This window comes from Cololabis saira, chromosome 11 (genome assembly GCF_033807715.1).
Source record: "Cololabis saira isolate AMF1-May2022 chromosome 11, fColSai1.1, whole genome shotgun sequence".
Lineage (NCBI taxonomy): Eukaryota > Metazoa > Chordata > Actinopteri > Beloniformes > Belonidae > Cololabis > Cololabis saira.
In genome coordinates this window covers 12,461,376-12,484,946 of record NC_084597.1, presented here as the reverse complement: position 1 = coordinate 12,484,946, position 23,571 = coordinate 12,461,376, and the positions used below count along the sequence as shown (strand labels likewise).

At 40.1% G+C, this 23,571-nt stretch overlaps 2 protein-coding genes across 6 annotated transcripts in view; one reads left to right on the top strand and one right to left on the bottom strand.

The window, feature by feature from the left end:
- The window catches only part of nup188 (nucleoporin 188), a 31,318-nt gene extending 20,062 nt beyond the window's left edge, over positions 1–11,256 (top strand). The window contains exons 30-43 of the mRNA XM_061733744.1: positions 1,755–1,832; positions 1,915–2,000; positions 2,088–2,233; positions 2,312–2,490; positions 3,657–3,857; positions 4,490–4,582; positions 4,675–4,827; positions 4,916–5,053; positions 5,138–5,212; positions 6,689–6,907; positions 7,007–7,138; positions 7,219–7,292; positions 8,150–8,279; positions 10,591–11,256. Of these exons, the coding sequence (XP_061589728.1) occupies positions 1,755–1,832; positions 1,915–2,000; positions 2,088–2,233; positions 2,312–2,490; positions 3,657–3,857; positions 4,490–4,582; positions 4,675–4,827; positions 4,916–5,053; positions 5,138–5,212; positions 6,689–6,907; positions 7,007–7,138; positions 7,219–7,292; positions 8,150–8,279; positions 10,591–10,770 (1,884 nt within the window). The 3' untranslated portion in view covers positions 10,771–11,256. The remainder of the gene's footprint in view (positions 1–1,754; positions 1,833–1,914; positions 2,001–2,087; positions 2,234–2,311; positions 2,491–3,656; positions 3,858–4,489; positions 4,583–4,674; positions 4,828–4,915; positions 5,054–5,137; positions 5,213–6,688; positions 6,908–7,006; positions 7,139–7,218; positions 7,293–8,149; positions 8,280–10,590) is intronic.
- Positions 11,257–11,293: 37 nt separating this feature from the next.
- The window catches only part of cdk5rap2 (CDK5 regulatory subunit associated protein 2), a 47,176-nt gene continuing 34,898 nt past the window's right edge, over positions 11,294–23,571 (bottom strand). For 4 of the 5 annotated variants that reach the window (XM_061733742.1, XM_061733738.1, XM_061733740.1 and 1 more), the window contains 12 exons: positions 22,947–23,072; positions 22,709–22,825; positions 20,648–20,837; positions 18,993–19,114; positions 18,528–18,740; positions 17,801–17,890; positions 17,434–17,690; positions 15,960–16,109; positions 15,742–15,880; positions 14,038–14,084; positions 13,839–13,893; positions 11,294–11,787 (listed from right to left, as the gene is read on the bottom strand). In XM_061733742.1, the coding sequence (XP_061589726.1) occupies positions 11,642–11,787; positions 13,839–13,893; positions 14,038–14,084; positions 15,742–15,880; positions 15,960–16,109; positions 17,434–17,690; positions 17,801–17,890; positions 18,528–18,740; positions 18,993–19,114; positions 20,648–20,837; positions 22,709–22,825; positions 22,947–23,072 (1,652 nt within the window). In that variant the 3' untranslated portion in view covers positions 11,294–11,641. The remainder of the gene's footprint in view (positions 11,788–13,838; positions 13,894–14,037; positions 14,085–15,741; positions 15,881–15,959; positions 16,110–17,433; positions 17,691–17,800; positions 17,891–18,527; positions 18,741–18,992; positions 19,115–20,647; positions 20,838–22,708; positions 22,826–22,946; positions 23,073–23,571) is intronic. The other variant, XM_061733741.1, reaches the window with a different exon arrangement.

Here is a 23,571-nt window from a genome sequence, read left to right as displayed (position 1 = left end):
CAGGAGTCTGGTTCGCATTGCCGGCAGTAAGTCAGACTTGTTCCCGGTGCATGTTGGACTCCGGCAGGGCTGCCCTTTGTCACCGGTCCTGTTCATAATTTTTATGGACAGGATTTCTAGGCGCAGCCAGGGGCCGGAGGGGATCCGGTTTGGGAACCTCAGGATTTCATCTCTGCTTTTTGCAGATGATGTTGTCCTGTTGGCTTCATCAGACCGGGACCTCCAGCATGTGCTGGGGCGGTTTGAGGCCGAGTGCGACGCGGCAGGGATGAGAATCAGCACCTCCAAGACCGAGGCCATGGTTCTCGACCGGAAAAGGGTGGCATGCCTTCTCCGGGTGGGTGGAGAAGTCCTGCCTCAGGTGGAGGAGTTCAAGTATCTCGGGATCTTGTTCACGAGTGAGGGAACAATGGAGCGTGAGATTGACAGGCGGATCGGTGCAGCGTCCGCAGTTATGCGGTCGATGTACTGGACCGTCGTGGTAAAGAGGGAGCTGAGTCGAAAGGCGAAGCTCTCGATTTACCGGTCAATCTACGCCCCTACCCTCACCTATGGTCATGAACTTTGGGTAGTGACCGAAAGGACAAGATCGCGGATACAAGCGGCCGAGATGAGTTTCCTCCGCAGGGTGGCTGGACGCTCCCTTAGAGATAGGGTGAGGAGTTCGGTCACCCGGGAGGAGCTCGGAGTCGAGCCGCTACTCCTCCACATTGAGAGGAGTCAGCTGAGGTGGCTTGGGCATCTGTACCGGATGCCTCCTGGACGCCTCCCTAGGGAGGTGTTCCAGGCATGTCCCACCGGGAGGAGACCCCGGGGAAGACCCAGGACACGCTGGAGAGACTATGTCTCTCGGCTGGCCTGGGAACGCCTCGGACTCCCCCCGGAAGAGCTGGAGGAGGTGTCTGGGGTGAGGGAAGTCTGGGCATCCCTGCTGAGGCTGCTGCCCCCGCGACCCGGTAACGGAAAAGCGGGAGAAGATGAGTGAGATGAGAGATGAGAGTGAGCGTATTTTATACATTGACACAAAATGAAGACAAGAAAAACAAAGTCATCTGTATATTGTTTATTTATTGTTTATTGTTGGCTTTGTCTCGAACACAACAAAACCCAATCAAATTAAAAGCATCAAAATATAAAAAAAGCTAAACAATTTAACAGTCTCATTCAAAAATAAAACACAAAGCAAAACAATGTGTTCGAGAGGGAACAGGAGGAAGCAGAACGCTTATTTAGTCCTGTCCCTTCCTCACAATATCATATCATATATAACCTATACAAATTTAAAAATGAAAAGAAAAGAAGGAAAAGACAAAATAACAAAAAATAAATACAACACAAACAACCAATAAGCAATATCAGTAATTATAATCATAATTGAACCGGTCTCCTACAATATCCTAAATTCAAGAGTCCAATCTATACAGGGTAAACCAAAGAGAAATGTATCTAAAAAACATAATGTAAATTTTTTCAATTAAGGATTTGTAACAAATCACTTTACTCCAAGGATTCCAAGGAAAAAAGCTTGGGAACCACTGCTCTATGTGCTAGAGGCTATCTATTTTACATTATTTTAAACATACTCTGATCTGTAGATTATCTGTTTATATTTTGGAGGGTGGCATTGATTTTTAACTCAAGACAAGAAATTAATATACATCACTAATATACTTTTTATTTTGTTTATGAAATACATTTTTATTGTCTTGCTTAAAGCTCATCCATAGAGAAACCAGAAACTTTTATGTTTTTAGGCCGATGTGATGCAGCTGACGGAGGACTCGACCAAGCTGAAGCTTTTCATGGACGTCCTGGATGGGACTAAAGCTGCTGTAAGTCTTGACAGAAAATAAATTCCTTGCAAATTTTTCTTTTTCTTTTATTGTTATATATTTTAACGCCTGTCTCTTTTAGCTCACCACACCCATGTCTGTGCCGTGTCTTCGTCTTGGATCCATGATGGCCACGTTACTAGTCATCCTCATGAAACAGTGGAGAAGGTATATAGTTCGTATTTGACAGAAGAGGAATGTGAGAGATCCTAGATCCCTTTCCTGGCATAATGTCTGCTGCTTCTCTGTCTCAAGTGTTGTCGCAGCAGCTCCTGACATCCTGTCTCCCCTCGCCCTGATCCTGGAGAGCGTCTTGCAAGTTGACCAGCAGATGATGGAGAGAACCAAAGCCAAAATCTTCTCTGCACTCATATCTGTGCTGCAGATTCAGGGACTCAATGGTATGAAGGACATGCGCCCGTGTTTGTGTTTCCATCGAGGGTTCAGCGATAACTGTGTTTTTCTTGACTGGCAACAAGGTGGAGATATTTCCCAGCTGCCCCAGCTACTGTCAAGCGTGTGTGAAACGGTTAAAGACGAGGCGTTGGCGCTCATTGACAGCACTCGTCACATGAGCCTGGGGGGAGAGATGGTGGAGGACGAGGACAACATGGAGACGGAGTCTCCTCGAGGCCCACAGAAAGACCAGAGAGACGGGGTAAGAGCAGCGACGAGAAAGTAATCTGTTGATTTTGTGTACAGATGTTTTTTGTTTTAAACCCATCCTCATTCCTATCCTCGCCTTCTGAAGGTGCCAAAATGAGGTGTTGAATCATAACAGAGTTCTTTTATTATTCAAGTTGTGTAGTTTTGAATTAAGTAAAGCAGGGGTGTCAAACTCATTTTGCTTGGCGGGCCGGATTTGACCAATTTTTTTCTCGCGGGCCGCACGCTCAAAATAACAAAAACGGTGCCAAAATGTTTTTTTTCCTGATTCTTTTTTTTTTTTTACTATTGTTATCTAATCCAATATCAGTTTAGTTAATTTTAAAGGAAATATGCACTTTGTTTACACTCTAATTATGTAAAATATATTTCTTCAGGATCTTTTCTTTGAAATTTCTCGGTTTTTTTCCTGAATTATGTAAGATACTTTTAATATCATTTTACAAAGATAAACAGAAACAAGTATGTTTTTTTATATTTCGCTTTTTTATAGGAAATTTAATCAAAAGCAAAATCTTTCTTATTACATCTGAGAGTGTTTCTTTGTGATTTAGAGATTTTTCCAGTACAATTAAGTGTATTTATTTTTAAAAATTGGCGCGGATATTTACGCCAGTGTGCCGAAAAAGTCAGTACTTCTCTTTTAACTGTTTTACTTTGTCACTATCCTCGTATTCAAAACTGAAATTCTCAGAATAAATATCTTCTATCATCTTTTTTAGCAGTGATATTTTTCCTGCGAAAATATATAATAGTAGTCAGTTAATAAAAATAAACGACCGTCTACAAAGAAATAAAATCGGCAAATGCATTCTAGAAAACTAAAAAAATGTCAAACTGCTCTCTTTGTGGAATAACAATGGATTTGTAGAAGAAATATATTATCGGATATGCTGCGATTCATGGCAATTATTTATGCCTTCCTTTTTAGTAAATTAACATTTCGTTTTTTTGCGTTGGAAACTTCTCTCGGGCTGCACATTTGACACCCCTGAAGTAAAGTATCTGAGTGAGGTTATTTTTCACAGTCTTAACTACTGGGGAAGGAGTAAAAAGTTTGATGTCTTTGCACCTTTCACTGAACTGTTATTTCAACATACAGTAGATGTCAGCTCTAAAAACTTTTCTAAATGACTCATTTAATGTTTTTCAAATCAGGTGGGCGTCCTTGCACTCCACTTAGCAAAGGAGCTGTGCCGCAACGATGAGGACGGTGAACACTGGGTCTCTGTGATGAGGAAGGTCCCGGTCCTGCCCTCGGTCCTAAGTGCTGTCGAGCTCAGCCTGCGCTCCAAACACAATCTGTACTTCACCGAGGCTGCACTTCACCTGCTGCTCACACTGGCCCGGACTCCTCGGGTAAAAACAAAGTCTCCTGTTACTTCTGTGCTTTATTAATCTACACTTGACACTTTAAAGTGTAATCTACACTTTTAATCTACACTTGATACTTTCGTTGAGGAGCTGCACTACTACAGGACTGTCTCCGAAAATTAGAATATTGTGATTTTCTGTAATGCAATTAATGTCATACGTTCCTGATTCATTACAAATCAACTGAAATATTGCAAGCCTTTTATTATTTTAATATTGCTGATCATGTCTTACAGCTTAAGAAAACTCCAATATCCTATCTCAAAAAATTAGAATATTCTGGGAATCATAAACTGTAAGCCATAATCAGCAATATTAAAATAATAAAAGGCTTGCAAGATTTTAAGTTGTTTTGTAATGAATCCAGAATGTATGACATTTTAGTTTTTTTAATTGCATTACAGAAAATAAAGAACTTTATCACAATATTCAAATTTTCTGAGACAGTCCTGTATGTTATTATATGTTACTTACCAAGTTTTTCTGTCTGTCCTTGATACTAACCTGCTTTTTGGGCATCTATGTAGCTGCTGAATACTTTGAATTTTCCTCTGAATTAATAAAGTATCCATCCATCCATCCATCCATTATTGAGAACCTCTTCATTTTTCTTCCAGGGGGCAGCAGCTGTCGCTGGGGCAGGAGTCATCCAGACTATCTGTCTCCCTCTTCTGAGCGTATACGAGGCCTCGTCAAATGGTGCATCGCAGGTAAAATAAGTAAAATTGCAACAGATGTTTTTTTTTCTTTTTCATTTTGATTTCAGAGTTAATAGGCCGTAGCAAAATGTTTTTATGACCAGAGTTTTACCCGGAGGTCCCAGGATTCTGCCTGTTGGCCTGGCGTGTATCGCCTCTGCTTGTCTTTAATGGAGAGTCTTCTCAAGACTCTGCGCTACAACTTCATCAATGAAGCCCTGGACTTTGTGGGAGTACATCAAGAACGTATATTACAGGTAGGACTGCAGTAATTTGAAGACATTGCAGTGCATTGATGGGGGGTGCATTGATTGCAAACAAACCCCCTGTTTTCCGTCTGCTCAGTGTCTGAACGCAGTGCGCACAGTGCAGAGCCTGGCCTGTCTGGATGAGGCAGATCACACCGTTGGATTCCTGCTGCAGCTCTCCAGCTTCTGTAAGGAGTGGCAGTTTCATCTCCCCAACCTGCTCAGAGACATCCAGGCAAGTCCCATAACCGTATCCACAAAGAGAACAGTTGGAGTCTTGCATATATGTACGCACTTCACTTCCATCTTCTCTCTACAGGTGAACCTTTGTTACCTGTGCCAGACCTGCACGTATCTGCTCCACAGCAAAAAGATGCTCCATCACTACCTCCAGGTCTGAAAAGTTCTCGTGTATTAGAACAGAACAAAATTAAATACAACAAAACATAAAAATTAAATTAAAAGAAAAAAAACAAAAAAAACAACCCACCCCAAACCAACAGAAAGCGCTGCGCAGTACGTTTGCATAAAATCAATAAGTAAAATAGGTAAATTAAGAGACAGGTAAACGAAGAGCACATACATGGGATAAGTGAAAGAAAGAATAGGCAGTCCTCATCCTTCAGGCGCAGAAGCTGAGTTAAGGCTTCTGTAAGAAGGAGTGCAATGGTTCCCAGATCCTCCAAAACTTGTCAGATTTGTGATTAAGGTCATGGGTCAACTTCTCGAGAGGAATAAGAGCAGAAATCTGTGACATCCAGATGTCGACTGTAGGGACCTGGGGAGTGGACCACCGCAGCAAGATACATTTTTTTAGCCAGGAACAAAATAATTATCAACAGAGATTTGGTGTCCGTGTCCAAAAAATTGTCTGGGGCATCATGGTTAAGTAAAAAGAAAGGAGTCAGCGAGAGCTGTTTACCAATGACCTCCTGGATTACAGAGTGAACCCCCTTCCAGAAAATCTGGATGTGATTACATGACCAAAACAAATGGATAAATGTACCTTTGTGTGTCTTACATTTATAACAGAGGTTGGAAGTGTCAGGGAACATTTTTTGGAGGCGAACAGGGATGTAGAAAGTCCTGTGGAAACATTTTAAGTTCTGTTCATGTATAGAGATTGAGGTACATTTAGGAAAAGTCCCGCTGCAGATCTTGTCCCAGTCTCCAGGATTAAACGTCACCTCCAGATCACGCTCTCACAACGGCTTCAATTATCAAGATTTGATTTGATACGATTCGATTCTGATATTGATTTGGGTTAGTGTTATAACAGTTTTTTGAGCTGTTGCATGAATGATATGACTGTAGTTATGCAACATATTAATACTAGTATTATATTGAGATTCAACAGCAAGTATTGGCAGCTAATGATGCTGTAAGGACCAATCAGCTCCAAGAATGCTGATAGAACCGCTTTCAGAAACATTTTGTGGCAGAATTACCAAACAGATCCAGGGCAGAAAACGGAGACGGATGAAATCGGTTTGATTTTTTTTTTTCCCACATTCCGTTTTAAATGTTTTCATTTTCGGTATATTTCGGTTTTTAATTTTATGCAAATGTAGCCCCAAGACAGTATATAAAGTAATGAAATATAGACAATTTATGCAATTATGACTGAAAACTTTCATGTTTTCATCACTATAAACATATTTAAAGGTAAAAACATGGCCGTAGTTATTCTTGTGTCCAACAAAACGTCCTTTTTTGGGCATAAACAAAAAAAATACCAAAAGTTGTAATGATGAAAATAAAAAAAAATCGATCTTTAAACACACAAATCGATTTTTAGGAATTAATGAGAATCTATTTAGAATCGGAAAATTGTTTTTTTTTTTAACACATCTGTGGTGTTTTTTTTAAGGCCAAAAATGGGGAGGCGATGCCCCCGGGACCCCTTGCCAGGACGCAACGGCCCTCACAGACCCTAAATAAAGAGTCGGGGAGTGGAGGAGCAGACAAGGAGGAGGCTGAGCAGAAGGCCCTGCTGGCCGTGCAGTGCAGCCTGCTGAAGATCCTCAGCAAAACTCTGGCAACTCTGCAGCACTTCACTCCAGACTGCTGCCAGATACTCCTGGACCAGGTCAGACTGCAGATCCACATCATCCCTCCTCATTTATACAAACCCAGGAGGATAAAAAGTAGAGTGAAACTTTGTACCATTGTTTTGTTTGTGTGTTAGTCCATGGACCTGACTGAGTACAGGACCCTGTTCGTACTTAGCTTCACCACTCCAGCGTTTGACCCTGATGTGGCTCCTTCATTTGGGACCCTGCTGGCCACCATCAACGTGGCCCTGAGCATGCTGAGTGAGGTAGGGATTGAATAGATGTGTAATTTCAGCTACTGTCAGTCTACAGTAGATCACCGGTCATTTTGTGCTCTTTATTACAGATGGAGAAGAAAAAAGAGCCCGTCTCTCTGACCATAGCTGCATTGGCTTCATCAGATGAGCTCCAGGCCCTGAAGTGAGTAAATGTCTCTCCTACAAGCCATAGCCACAGAAAAACTCTAGATTTAATAACTTGCAGAGGTGTCAAGTAACGAAGTACAAATACTTTGTTACCTTACTTAAGTAGAAATTTTGGTTATCTATACTTCACTGGAGTAATTATTTTTCAGACGACTTTTTACTTTTACTCCTTACATTTTCACGCAATTATCTGTACTTTTTACTCCTTACATTTTAAAAACAGCCTCGTTACTCTATTCCATTTCGGCCTTTAAAAAAAAACTATCCAGTTAAATTGCTCCATCCGGATAGAGTGAATTTGGTTGTGGTTGTTTCAGATGTTCTTGTCCAGTTTTGTTCTTACATCCGTTCCCTCAGATTCCTGCAACTAAACTTGGATGTACATTCCAATAAAGGTTAGAATAAATGATAACATGCCTCTGAAGTTTGACTTTTTGCACCATTACAATACTTATAGGCAACTAGTCATCATATCTTCTGCTCTCTGAAACACATGTTAATGCTCAATAGTACACATATATGGTTCTTTAATATATTTACATTATATAAGATACATTCATTTTCAATGGCTTTTGTCCTTAATGGCTTTTTTCCCCCTTACATTACTTTTACTTTTATACTTTAAGTAGTTTTGAAACCAGTACTTTTATACTTTTACTTGAGTAAAAAACTTGAGTTGATACTTCAACTTCTACAGGAGTATTTTTAAACTCTAGTATCTATCTATCTAGAGATAGTATCTATCTCTAGTATACTTCTACCTGAGTAATGAATGTGAATACTTTTGACATCTCTGATAACTTGTAACTGGATGAGTACTAGTCCTACTTTTATTTTTCTGTCTCCTCTCAGGTCATTGCTAATGTTCACTATGGAGAACTGTTTCTACGTGCTCATCTCTCAGGCTGTTCGCTGTCTCAAAGATCCTTCCATCATCCCTCGAGACAAGCAGAGACTTAAACAAGAGCTCAGCTCTGAACTGGTGAGATCTTCAACTTAAACTCAAGCTTTTCAAAGACTTATGGCCATATTCAACTCTACTTTAAAGGGGACCTATTATGGCATCTAATATCTATTTTAAACAGGCTTTGAATGTCTTAAAAACAAGCTTTTGATTGTTTTTGCTAAATAAATTAGAAATTCAGCCTCTGAGCCATGTCTTTATCTTCCCATTCTCTAACCTGCTGGATTCTGTCTGTACAGACACTGCAGAATTTGGTTGCTTTCCTCCTTCGAGTTGGCAGGTTGAGGGGAGACCACTTTATAATCAGGGCTGCACATAAGTGGGCCGCCAGAGCGCATGCGCCGTCAAAATCCACAGTGCGCTGTCAATCTTGTGCTGCGAAGCGCCTTTGCGTACCAACAGCTGGGGCTCATATTATTGGTTGTGGCCAGACCAGAATACTAATATTAAAAAATCTATTGGGAGAGCTTTTCCCCAGAACTTCCACTCAAAGTTGGTACTGGCCAATCACAGCGCGTCCCCCTCCATGCTCGTTGTGGCGGTGGGTTGGGCAGGAAGAGAGGTAAGGATCAGCTTTACTGAACAAACCCCGACACGTCTCGTCAAAATGTCCAAGAAGCAAGCGCCATTAAGTAATTATTTTGGCGTTCCACCACCACCAACTACAAAGAGACGCCAAACTGAACCACTACCCGAATCGAACAGAAAACGTGTGTTCACCGAGAAGTGGCTGCATGATGTTACGCGGCGACGCGTACCGTACGTTCGCGTTCCCGCGTATCCTACCCCGTAAGCTCTGCGTTGGTGCAACGTGGAACCATAAATCAGCCAGTGTCCGTCACTGCGTGCAGCATTCCTGCACCAGCAAGACGCTGCTCTCTGATTATGGCTCAGTTTATGAAAACTCCAAATAAAAAATAAATTAGAGAATATTTTATGAAATCAATAAACAATTCCATCATCAAAATTATAACAAATAAAGGTTCAACATATCTTGCTTTGCATGTAATAAGACTAGGTAATATATTAGTTTCACCTTTTAAGTTGAATTATTGAAATGGGCAGCACGGTGGCTTAGTGGTTAGCACTGTTGCCTCACAGCAAGAAGGTCCCCGGTTCGACTCCCAGGCCCGGCAGGGGCCTTTCTGTGTGGAGTTTGCATGTTCTCCCCGTGCTTGCGTGGGTTTTCTCCGGGTACTCCGGCTTCCTCCCACAGTCCAAAAACATGCATATTTAGGTTAATCGGTGATTCTAAATTGCCCGTAGGTGTGAGCGTGAGTGTGGTTGTGTGCATGGTTTGTGTGTTTATATGTGGCCCTGTGATGGACTGGTGACCTGTCCAGGGTGTAGCCCCTGCCTCTCACCTAAAATAAGCTGGGATAGGCTCCAGCAGACCCCCGTGACCCCGCAAGGGATAAAGCGGGTAAAATAATGAATGAATGAATATTGAAATAGATTAACTTTTACACCATATTCTAGTTGAATAATTGAAATAAATTAACTTTTACACCATATTCTAGTTGAATTATTGAAATAAATTAACTTTTACACCATATTCTAGTTGAATTATTGAAATAAACTTTTACACCATATTCTAGTTTAATTATTGAAATAAATTAACTTTTACACCATATTCTAGTTGAATTATTGAAATAAGTTAACTTTTACACCATATTCCTCACCTGTAGCAATATGCTACACCTTGGCTGATGTGGACATACAGAGCATAGGAGGCTATTTCAGCTGCTATCTGGTTGGCTGTCTGTACAGTCATGCAAGTTCAATGCTATTAAAGAACAAGTTTTTTCATATAAAATAAACACATTTTTATGCAGTTTAGAAGTTTTGGGGCTTTTTTTTGGCTCCTGCGCTGCTGAAATCGGGGCGTCCTTTATTTCTATTTCTGAAAGGTGGCAACCCTAGGTGCAAAATATGCCGTGAGCATCCCAATCTGGCCGATAAAAACTGTAACTTTTATACTGACTCTACAGACTAACACGCACCATAATTTGTTAATTCATCTTTATAAGTGAATAAATATCGTTTTGCCTATAACTTATTCCTGCATCCCTCTTTTATCGATCCGGCGAGAATGGTCACCGTGTTTTTGGAGGCCCAAGTCACATATCCAGGGGCTCCTCTGAGCACCAGACCAAAATAATTATGTGCAGCCCTGTTTATATATGTTAAAGCAAGAAAAAGCGTGTTTTTCATAATAAGTCCCCTTTAACATCCAACAGTGAAGTGATCTACATAACAAATTGTAAAATTCTGCAGAGAGGTACAGTTGCGGTTTTCATGAATGTAAATTTCTTATTTCCATCTCCAGAGCACTCTTCTCTCCAGCCTGTCCCGCCACTTCCGGAGGGGCTCTCCATCCTCTCCAGCCAGTGGCATCCTCCCCTCTGCCCAGTCCAAGCCCCCTCTTTCCAGCTCCAAGATGAGCCACGAAGGCCAGGAGCCCGTCATTCAGCTTGTTCAGGCCTTCCTCAGACTCGTGCAGAGATAAATGTGGAATTTGCTCTTAATATACATTTAAAAAAAATGGGCAGGTTTTAATTCTTCCTCCCCAAAAACATAATTTCATAACCGTGACAAACCAGAGACAAAATTCTGGTGACATGTCCTCTTTTCTGTCTTTTGAGGTAAACAAAGTTGAAGTATTACTGGTGCCAGAAGTCCAAGTGAGGAAAAAAAGCCAAATCTATTGAAAGTGAACTGAGAGCGTGGTGCTACCCAACATCAGTCGCTGACTGTGCTCCATCTTTTTTTTTTCCAGGCCTAGTTTTATAGGTCACAGTGACCAGACTTTTTTAAAGTGCTTCTTAAATAAATACTCTCTAACTAAATGTAGTAGAAATTATTGTTGTGCTTCATTTTACATTGAATCTTGAGCTATTTTTGCATTTGTTGTGTACCCATGCTCTGAAGTTGCTGCCAAGATTTACAGTTAAAAACAAAATGCATATACTAATAAAGGGACTTTTGTACCACAGTGAGACTTGTAAATGAAAATGCCGCAGACAAGATGGTTTTACTTTTGATACTTGTTTTTACTGCATTTGCACCTAATTCCTCAAACATAGTAATCCTATACATTAAAGTAAAACAGTAAAAACTAGTCAGTAATAAAATACATTTCTATATGCATAGTATAAAAGGGAAAAAAATGTTAAAGCATAGGGATTATTTACATAGTCTTTTTTTTTTTACATCTTCAGTACCTAAAATAAATCAAATTAAAAAAGGCAGGGCTTGTGCAATTAAGGTATAAAAGGCTTTCATTTCTAGGGAGAAATTTAACAGCAGGATGGAAAGGCGAGAACATCTGCTCAGTTGAAGGAGCTACATTATTGAAAGCAGCGTGAGTAAATGCAGATTTAGTAGCTACAGTGCAAAGAGGCATCACTTGTACAATCTTCTGATATCTCAGAGTGTTCTTCTGCGGTCCGTGGGGAAAGTGGGACGTTTGTCTGATCAGGGTGAGTGTCCTCAGTGTCCACTACTGGCCATTGACTGGAACCTCCTGAAAAACAAGTGGATCAAAGTTGAACACCAACTCACAAAGTCTGCATGAGAACATGCGTTGGTCACAGACATGCAAGATCAAAAGAAAAAAGGCATCTCAGACAAAAGTTTAAAAATACCAGCAGGCTAGAATCCAGACACATGCATCTGGAATTGTGTTTGTTAAAATAATATTTTGATCAATGTGCAATCTCACTTTACGTTTAGAAAGTGCCAGATCATTTTAACTCAGCTTTCTTTCTGTTTTTGTGCTGATTTTAATCAATGGTCCATGTTCTGCCTTACATGCACCTTTTTAAAGTGACATCAGGGATACTTATTTTTCAATTTCACAAAACCAGATAGCGGATTAAGCCAGGATTTTCCAGGTGGGTGGGACCAGTGGTGGACAGTAACGGAGTAAATTTACTTGAGTACTGTACTTAAGTACATATCCAGAGGATTTGTACTTTACTTGAGTATTAGATTTCTTTGGTACTTATTACTCTTACTTGAATACATTTCCAAGACAAATATTTTTACTTTTACTCGAGTAAATTTCTAGGAAGGCTGAAATGTACTCGTTACTTTCAGGTCTGCTCTTTTTTCTTCTTCCCTAAAATCCTATTGGACACAAGCTGTTTTTGTCAAAGGAGGAGACCTATCACAGTGCACGCTCTCCACTGGGATGTACGTAAAGAGGGAATACGTCAAGCCTCCTCAAAACGATACCGCCAAAGTAGCCTGCGTTTGTCAAGACAGAGCCGCAACAAGTCAAGACATAACTGCAACAATGGCTACGCCTGCGTCAGGAGAAGAAAGACAATCCGCTGAGTCGTCTCTATATTGCTATATTGTACTGGTACATGTCCTTCCTGTAAAGTTAAGTGACTTCAACATTGAGTTATTGAAAGCAGAGATGTAGTTTTTTGTAAAGCAGTGGTCTTTGAGGGGGATCCAGACTTAGTTGGATGGTGCAGGTTCATTTGGTTTCAGTTCACGATTGTTAATAAACTCTGCATCATCTGCTGTCCTCTTATGATCCCATTCATTTGATTTGTTTTTGGTGTTTCTGCAGGTTTTATATAACATTGTGGTTCTAAAAGCAGCACATCAGTGCAGCTGGTTTCAAAGAGTTAATTCTCAGAAACAAGAGTTAAAAGATCCTTAAATTAATTTAGAAAAAATATAGTAATTTACTGATGTGGAAAATAAGAAATTTACTCTTACTCTTACTTAAAGTAAATTTAAAAGCATTTACTTTTGGATACTTAAGTACCTTTTAAAAGCAAGTACTTTTCTACTCTTACTCGAGTAATATTTTGACTGAGCTACTTTTACTTGTAACGGTGTAAATTTTGACCAGTAGTATTTGTACTCTTACTCAAGTACTGGGGTCAAGTACTCTGTCCACCTCTGGGTGGGACACAGTCAGTGGTCTGTGATCGATCTCATGGTCTGTGGACGCGCATTTACCTGGATTACTTATACCTGCCTTCACAAAGCTGAGCCTGGTTCGGCCTTTATGAAACGGGTGAAGCCAGGATGATCCTATGGCACTATGTCCTGCCTGGATGCATCTCCTATCCTGGATTTCTTAATCCTACTTTTGTGAAACAACCCTCAGGAGAGGTAGACTGAAGATAATGACTTAAGTAAACGCAGTATGAAGTGAATCCTGGAGGTGGTGTAAACACTACGTTACTTTCATACCTATGAGGGAACTCTGAGCTAAAAATGTGTCACTTTAAAGCTTCATCAGTCAAAAGTATAATTTTTGCACAGACAAGGTCAGCCGTTTCAGTTTCTCTGCTGAGTCAGACATCTCCTGGCTCCAGCTTCATATCAGAGTGGAACTCTGCAAGAATGCACATTTCTCAAATGTCAAAAATCCTATTAAAATGCCTTAAGTAGATAAAACTCCTCATGCATCACAGATTACAAATGAATGGTGATGTTCTTCATTCAGTTCAAACTGTGTACTGTAATCCTTGTAGCGACTTCATGCATGTTGCTGATGAAACTCATGCATGACATCGCTTTAACAGCCTACAACTCAGCCACACTAACCTTCGCCTGGTCCTCCAGAGAGGCCTTTCAGGCCAAACAAGGTACAGTAATTTGTCTAACATTTCATAGACGGAACAAGAGGAAGGAAAGGAAAAGAAAAGAAAGGAGAAAAAAAAAAAAAAAAAAAGAACAATTCACTGAAGGTAACTTTACCACTGTGGATGTTGATGTAACATAAGCGTTTTCAGAGAAGACTCACCTCCAAGTTGCCCCTGGCTTTCTTTAAAACTCCGTGGGTCAGAGACACTGCATTATGGGGGACAAACAAGTTTTCTTCAGGAATTGTTACATGAAAATGTTAACACTGAATGACATCATCAAAATGTTTTTTAAATTTCAGTCCAAACTGTATCATCAATAAATACTTGAGTCTGTGCACATCTTAATATAACCAGGGCTGCACATAATTATTTTGGTCTGGTGCTCAGAGGAGCCCCTGGATATGTGACTTGGGGCTCCAAAAATGCGGTGACCCGTCTCGCCGGATCGATAAAAGAGGGATGCAGGAATAAGTTATAGGCAAAACGATATTAACTTATAAAGATGAATTAACAAATTATGGTGCGTGTTAGTCTGTAGAGTCAGTATAAAAGTTACAATTTTTATCGGCCAGATTGGGATGCTCACGGCATATTTTGCACCTAGGGTTGCCAACTTTCAGAAATGGAAATAAAGGACGCCCCGATTTCAGCAGCGCAGAAGCCAAAAAAAAGCCCCAAAACTTCTAAACTGCATAAAAATGTGTTTATTTTATATGAAAAAACGTGTTCTTTAATAGCATTGAACTTGCATGACTGTACAGACAGCCAACCATAAAGCAGCTGAAATAGCCTCCTATGCTATGTATGTCCACATCAGCCAAGGTGTAGAATATTGCTTCAGGTGAAGAATATGGTGTAAAAGTTAACTTATTTCAATAATTCAACTAGAATTTGGTGTAAAAGTTAACTTATTTCGATAATTCAACTAGAATTTGGTGTAAAAGTTAATTTATTTCAATAATTCAACTAGAATATGGTGTAAAAGTTAATCTATTTCAATAATTCAACTTAAAAGGTGAAACTAATATATTACCTAGTCTTATTACATGCAAAGCAAGATATGTTGAACCTTTATTTGTTATAATTTTGATGATGGAATTGTTTATTGATTTCATAAAATATTCTATAGTTTATTTTTTATTTGGGGTTTTCATAAACTGTGAGCCATAATCAGAGAGCACCGTCTTGCTGGTGCAGGAAACTGCTGCACGCACTGACGGACACTGGCTGATTTATGGTTCCGCGTTGCACCAACGCAGAGCTTACGGGGTAGGATACACGGGAATGCGAACGTACGGTACGCGTCGCCGCGTAACATCATGCAGCCACTTCTCGGCGAACACACGTTTTCTGTTCGATTCGGGTAGTGGTTCAGTTTGGCGTCTCTTTGTAGTTGGTGGTGGTGGAACGCCAAAATAATTACTTAATGGCGCTTGCTTCTTGGACATTTTGACGAGACGTGTCGGGGTTTGTTCAGTAAAGCTGCTTGTGATGATAAATCCTTCTCTTCCTGCCCAACCCACCGCCGCAACGAGCATGGAGAGGGAGTAAGGACGCGCTGTGATTGGCCAGTACCAACTTTGAGTGGCAGTTCTGGGGAAAAGCTCTCGCAATAGATTTTTTAATATTATTATTCTGGTCTGGCCACAACCAATAATATGAGCCCCAGCTGTTGGTACGCAAAAGCGCTTCGCAGCACAAGATTGACAGCGCACTGTGGATTTTGACGGTGCATGTGCTCTGGCTGCCCACTTATGTGCAGCCCTGGATATAATGCAATTTAATACGAATAATTTATCAGCTATTATCTGGTAAATATATTATCCAAGCAAACCAAAGTGAGTAAACTATTTCATTCTTACACTGGTCGATGATGACCCTCTCCATCCCCTCTTTCAGCTGGTTGGTGGTGCGGAGACGTTTCACAGCTCCGCTCAGCATCCTCTCCTGCTGTGACAGTCTGTTCCTCAGTCTGGCTATCTCATTTTTCAGCAGATCATCCTGATTTAAAGGAATAAAAGAACAGGATTAGGCTCACAGTTGCTTAATTAGATACAGTATTTACTGTATCTGTATCTACCTGCTGGTTGTTGGCGTTTTCCCCTGCTCCATAACCAGCCGGTAAAGAGACTCGCCACAGCAGCTTAAGTAGCCCGCCAGCCTCGCCCAGCACTTGCTGTATGGTGTTCGTGCTGCTGGATAAACTCTTCAGATATTGCTGTTCAAGGACCTATGAAGATGTACACACAATGGTTTTAACTCTTTTCCAACCCAGTGACTCTGAGGTTCTCGTCTTTAAACTTGTACAGTACCAGAGGTGTCAAGTAACGAAGTACAAATACTTTGTTACCTTACTCAAGTAGAAATTTGGGTTATCTATACTTCACTGGAGTAATTATTTTTTAGACTACTTTTTACTTTCACTCCTTACATTTTCACGCAATTATCTGTACTTTTTACTCCTTACATTTTAAAAACAGCCTCGTTACTCTATTTCATTTTGGCCTTTAAAAATAAACTATCCAGTTAAATTGCTCCATCCGGATAGAGTGAATTTGGTTGTGGTTGTTTCAGATGTTCTTGTCCAGTTTTGTTCTTACATCCCTCAGATTCCTGCAACTAAACTTGGATGTACATTCCAATAAAGGTTAGGATAAATGATAACATGCCTCTGAAGTTTGACTTTTTGCACCATTACAATACTTATAGGCAACTAGTCATCATATCTCCTGCTCTCTGAAACACATGTTAATGCTCAATAGTACACATATATGGTTCTTTAATATATTTGCATTAGGGATGGACGACGGTAAGTACAAAAAAATGTATCACGATAATTTCTGGCATTTATCCCAATAACGATAAAAAAATACCAATACAAAATGTGTCATCAACGGGAATATTTCTTTCTTTCTTTCTTTTTACTTTCTTTCTACTTTCTTTCTTTCTTTCTTTTTACTTTCTTTCTTTCTTTCTTTTTACTTTCTTTCTTTCTTTCTTTTTACTTTCTTTCTTTCTTTCTTTTTACTTTCTTTCTTTCTTTTTACTTTCTTTCTTTCTTTCTTTCTTTCTTTCTTTCTTTCTTTCTTTCTTTCTTTCTTTCTTTCTTTCTTTCTTTCTTTCTTTCTTTCTTTCTTTCTTTCTTTCTTTCTTTCTTTCTTTCTTTCTTTCTTTCTTTCTTTCTTTCTTTCTTTCTTTCTTTCTTTCTGGCTCATTTCCTCAATGTATCGTTTTTACCGCGAGATGACAAACTCTTACCCTGGGGAATTTTTTTGACGGTTTATCGTGAACGGTAAAATATCGCCCATTCCTAATTTGCATTATACTAAGATACATTAATTTTCAATGGCTTTTGTCCTTAATGGCTTTTTTCCCCCTTACATTACTTTTACTTTTATACTTTAACTAGTTTTGAAACCAGTACTTTTATACTTTTACTTGAGTAAAAAACTTGAGTTGATACTTCAACTTCTACAGGAGTATTTTTAAACTCTAGTATCTATACTTCTACCCGAGTAATGAATGTGAATACTTTTGACACCTCTGTACAGTACCTTGTCAGAGCCTTGCTGATTGAGGGTGTGCAGACACTCCTGGAGTTGATCGTCCATGCTGCGGGACAGCTTTTGTCCCTCTGAGATCTGCTTACGGAGGGCGTTATAGTCTTCAATCAAACCCAATACATGGCGCCCGTTGCGGCTCGCCCACATGCGGTGGCCAGGCACCAGTCGAAAGGGAGCGCTAGAGACGCTATCGCCAGAGCTGCTGCCGACTGAGCCGTCCACCTCTGAATGACCATAATGTTGTACATCTGAGAAGATTGAAGCAGGTCCACATGTTTTCAAGTGTACAAACCAGACAAACTCCATTGCTCTTGAACAACTCAAGTAAGAACGTTTGCCACTAAGAGGATCATCTCACCATATAGGACACTGTTGTCTTCTTTGTGGATCTGCAAGGAGTGACGCTGAGGATCACAGCCTTCACGTCCTGGCGACAGGCCCTTTTCATCTAGGACAGATTTACAGGAAAAGGAAAAAATCTGTACTGAGAAGTAAAATAAATACCGTATTTTCTGGACTATAAGCCGCTACTTTCTTCATAGGTTTTGAACCATGCAGCTTATACAAAGGTACGGCTATTCTGTGGATTTTTCTTCCACCACTCGGGGCGCTTTTACCGGAATTAGAATCAAAACTAAGACAAAATAAATGCAAAGAAGAATACACTACTACTTCTTTAGCAGATAGAAGTAGGTAGGAGCAGATTTCAAACAGATAAATAGATCAATAAATACCGGTTATTTTCTCTTGGTTCTGTCCCGTTTTAACCAGCAAAGTTGCTGCCGTGTTAAAAGACACTGTTAGGAAAGATCTATTTAGGTACAAACATGTACATCATTACAGTTCAAAATCCTTCTGTACATGTAGTAAATATCTAATCTAACAACATAAATATCTGCGGCTTGCATGTCTTTTTTTTTTTAATAGAGCAGATGCGGCTTGTATATCTTTTTTTTATAATTTTTTAAAAAATAGAGCGGATGCGGCTTATAGTCCAGAAAATACGGTACCGTATATGCATGTACGTTTTCATCAGAGGAACCTGGAAAAGGTCATTAGAATTTTCTATTGTTGCTTTAAGTTACCTGGAGAGGACAACATGTAGTTGATGTTGATGGTTTCAGAGCGATTTGGTCCTCTGAACAACTGCTCCTCCAGTTTTTGCCGCAGAGCCGTGTTGGTCTGGATGCTTCTTTCCAGCTGAACTCTCAGGTGTCTGATTTCTGACAGAAGCTCCCTGAGGTCAACGGACCCAGAGGACGCATCGGTGACGGGGGGCGGGGTCGCATCACCCGATTCTGTTCAGACAAACAAAGTTAAATATCCTTTCATTGATCTGAAGGAAAACCAAACTAGAAAAACAAGAGCAAACTGGAGGGGAGGCTGCAATCACAGCGCTGCATGTTTACTGAGAAATGTGAAAGGGAACATTTTAACTTTCACATTTTCCCACTCCTTTCCTGAGGTACTAGAGAATTATAAACAAGTCTACATTTATATTAAGTCCATTTCACTGGGGACCTTTTAAAAACAACATATAGATACACTACCTTTGTGTTTGGTTAAGTCGTTCTTCATCTTTTCATAGACCTTAATCTCTACCCGTAAAGACTGGAGGAGACGTTTGGAGTCGGCAAGCTGCTGCTTCTGCAGCTTCACCTCACACTGCAACCTAGAAACACAATCATACAGAAAAAGTAGGTTAAGCTTAGTTATAGAAAGCAAGTTCTCTTCTTACAGTGAAACACTTTTTTTTTTAAATTTACACTGGGGCACGTTATTACATACAAAGGGCCCGATTTACTAAAGGTTTGCGTGTGTAAAAACGTGTGCAAACTTGACAGCACCCGCAAACCAAAGTGCAAGCTGATCTACTAACAGCGTGCAAAGAGGACTGCGTCTCTCAAATGAGCAAAATAGCACATGCTATTCATTTAGTACTTTTGCCCTGATGAATAATCAATATGGGGCGTACCCGCCAGAAAGCGCTAAATACTGGGAGGGGAAGATGCAAATATCTCCATTTACCACGCGCAATGAGATTTACCAAGCCAGAAAGTAATTGCGGGGATTGTGATTGCGTCTGTATTTAATACGTTCGAAAGGAAGGTGCTAATCTCCACATGCAAAAGGAGAAATATTTTATTTGAATGTTAAATCCAGTATTATTCAGCAAAAGGTTGCCACAGGAGGCACATTCATTTTTTTATTTGTGATAATAAATAAATCACGTGTTTTCATGGAGAAAAAAGTGTTTCTCATTGTGCGCCTATACTTGTTCTGCAGTCATACCCTGGTGTTGTGCCGTATTCAGCACCCCTGCCGTGAAAAGCACCCCCTCGTCTGACAAAAATGATATTCTCATTCCGTGTTCTGTTCATGTTCTGTTGTCCATGTTCTGTTTAGCGTCCAGTTTTGTGTTAATGATTCATGTTTAAATGCGCTCATGGATTCCACAATAGTCATACTTTCCCACAATCACAGTCACACATAACAAAAATCAGGTAAATGGTTATTGATGTCATTAATTAATAGCCTGCTTACTGTGTTGTCTTCCATAATATTTGTAAATATATATAATATAAACTCCTAAGTATGTGTTTGTGTGAGTGTGTATATATAAATATATTGAAGTGTCAGTGTGTTGTTTTTTTTCTTGGTCTACTTATCATTGAATATACGAGGGGGTGCTTTTCACGGCAGGGGTGCTGAATACGGCACAACAATTTGTCTCTTCCACTAATATCTCCAACTCCAACTCGTCAAATTTCATTTTGCTCTTGTGACTATATCCTGCTTTCCATCCAGACTCTCCATGGCGCAAAGTTTGCGCCGCAAACCGTAAGACGCGCAACACCTTATTTTAAATACTGCGGTTTGCACCTGTTATCAATTGCGCACGCAATCTTAGTTGATAACTCGCAAAACACACAACAACAGCACGCGCAAACTTTTTCAGTGCACACGCAATTTAGTACTCTTTATTTAGGATCTTAGTAAATCGGGCCCAAAGTCTGCAGCAGATCATCTTGTATACGTCTACATGCTTAAATAAATTGAGTTTCTGCCATGTGATTGGCTGATTAGACATTTGCGTTAATGAGCAGTTGGATGTGTGTGCCTAATAAAGTGGCCGGTGAGTTTATGTCCTAAAAGAAACCCCTCGCAGTAGTACTGATGCGTTGATACCAGTGCTCGTCTGTACCTTTGCTGCTCTTCTTTGCTGGAGCGCAGTGAATCCTGCAGCACTGAATGTTCCTGGCTGCTCTGCTCCAGTCTCTCCTTCAGTCGGCTGTTCTCCTGCCTCAGAGCTTCGCAATCCTTCCTACTCTGTTCAAGTTTGGCAGTTCGTCGAGCCACTGTCTCACGAAGCTTCTCATTTTCCTTCTGCTTATCTGAAGGAAAGCAAAATGTCAGTAAGTGATCGACACTACAAGAGTACTTTTATTTGCTCATACACTTGATTATTAACACGGAAAACTTTTAGAGCATGCTGAGCTTTAACAATGACTCCTCAATCCAAATAAGTTCAGCTTTAAGCGGTCGTTACACTTCAATGGCCCAGTAGTCTGTGAAGCCCTTGAGAAACGCTGCTTCTCTGTCCTTAGTTGTGATCCTACTGCACCTTTCAGCTGCCTTTAACATGGTTAACCACAGTATCCTGCGTTTGTACTCTCAAAAATGGGCATTTAAGGCAAAGTATAGTTGTGGTTTGAATTTTATCTCACAGTCACCATGTCATTTGGAGCAGAAACACCCATACTTCATCACCTTTCTGCAGGAGTGCCCCAGGGCTCAGTTCTGGGACGCCTCTCCTCACTATATACATGTCAACCTTGGGCTCCAGCTTTCACCTTGTATGGTTTTTCTTATCCCTATATCTGTCAGTTCTGACTAATTACTCCAAAATCTCGGCAATCTCTGGCAAGGTTGTGAGTAACCTGAGTGTCAGTTGTCTTTCTCTGACCATGTAGCATCTGTACTGCACATTTGCCGATTCATGTTGGATAACATGAGAAAAGTCAGGCTGTAACCATGTCAACATACCACAACAAATAGAGTTACAGTGACTTTTGGGTCTGTACCCGGTTATTCAAACTCTATCCTTGAGGCTTATACTCCTGCCCAATCATTATGTTCCTCTATGGAATGCCGTCTGGCACCGCCAGCCCTACACGAGGCATCCAGACTGTTCCCATTTGTGGTTTCAAGCTGGTGGAATGAGCTACCAGAGCAGACTTTCTTCTGACTTGCAAGAAACTCTGGAAGATGCATCTCCTCCTTTAACCCTCTAACATCCTAACTTATCCAATCACACTTTTCTACAGGTCTACCTTTCACTTTATAATTGGCACCCTACGTCAGGGGTCTTCAACTAGATTATTCAGGGGGCCACATCTGCAAAAAAACTGTATGGAGAAAGCCGCACTGCGTTCGCACACAAAGCGTGCAGGCGGAAAATTTGGGGGTTTTCAAAATGTATTTTGCACTCAAAGACGAAGATTTATGTAACTTGTAACTTAATGTAACTTAATGAAGTTGATATTGACCTACTTTTAATAAAACATGCCATAATGACAAAGCACCACCTTCCACCGAAGATTTCCTTATTTTAATATTATATTAAGCATTGAGCACAAGCATTTCAGTCCATAGTAGCCAGTTTGATGTTATAAATAAGCAACCAAAATATAAACCATACGCTCCTTTATTTATGACATCTGTGCTTTATATCAGCAAAACAAAACAATCGCATGAAATTACAGGAGGCTTAGAAGTTCATCTGAAATGCAAAGTCCTCATTTAGAGATTCAAATGAAAAAAGTTTCAGGCCAATCCTAAAAACCTAATGATGTAAACAAGTCCTCAAATAATGTGACAAACATTATCACTGTGCAAAACTGGCAAAAAACCCGAAGTAGTAAAAAACATCTCCAATAGAGATTAACATGTACAAACACTGTCCAATGAATCATTAACCAACTGAAAAGGCTACCAAGCATCTGAAACTTGTATTAATTAACAAAATGCGATATGTAAACCATGTTTGTTTCGCTTGCTTCGTCACTTCCGGCCGCCGACCGGAAGTGACATTAAATGCAACGATATATAAAACGATTTAATATATATTAAAAACATTAATAACTAGGTATGAAATATGACCGGGGGCCACATAAACGTACGTGTTTCTCTGTTCGTAATTATCTAACTGACTTTAACTGACGCAACTTAATACCAGGGTGAACATTTTGGTGAAAAGGTTTACCTCTAGATCCCATGTTGAGCTGATCCTGCAGGGCTTGGTTTTGTTCCCAAAGGAACCGTACCTCATTAGCCAACTGACCCTGGTCCTCATTACCATGGATGAAGATATTGGTGGCTGCTAAAAGCAGTACATACAAATATTGATGGTTAGCATTTCAGGCCATGGCTATGGAGAGTAAGGGAAAATATAAACTAAAAGGAGGACTGCTTGACATAACAGTGTTGGATATTGTGTATACCTGGGTCCTTCTCCACTTCAGCTAGTCTCTTCTCTAGCTGCTCCCGAAGGCGGTCATTAATGCGAATGCTTTCCTCCAGACGTTGTCGCAAAGCTCTGATTTCCTGTAGATGTTCTGCAAGTAGGTCTAACATAAACACGAACACAAAGTGGAATTAAAAGGATTTCATAATAATTCTAAGGGCTCAAGAAAACATGTACAAACAGACAAAACAGAGGAAAAAAACTTTGACAGTGTTTTGAAAAAAAAGGGCCTTTTAAAAGCATGCTCCAACAGAAACTGTTAAAATTGAAGCAATAAATGTGACTTTCAGTCTTTCAGCCTGAGTCAAGCTGCTTAAATAATGTAACTACCGTATTTTCTGGACTATAAGCCGCTACTTTTTCCATAGGTTTTCAACCATGCAGCTTATACAAAGGTGCGGCTATTCTGTGGATTTTTCTTCCACCGCTCGGGGCGCTTTAACCGGAATTAGAATCAAAACAAAGACAAAATAAATGCAAAGAAGAATACACTACTTCTTCACCAGCAGATAAAAGTAGGTAGAAGCAGATTTCAAAATAGAAATAGATAAATAAATACTGGTTATTTTCTCTTGTTTCTGTCGTTTAGTTAAGTTGCTGCC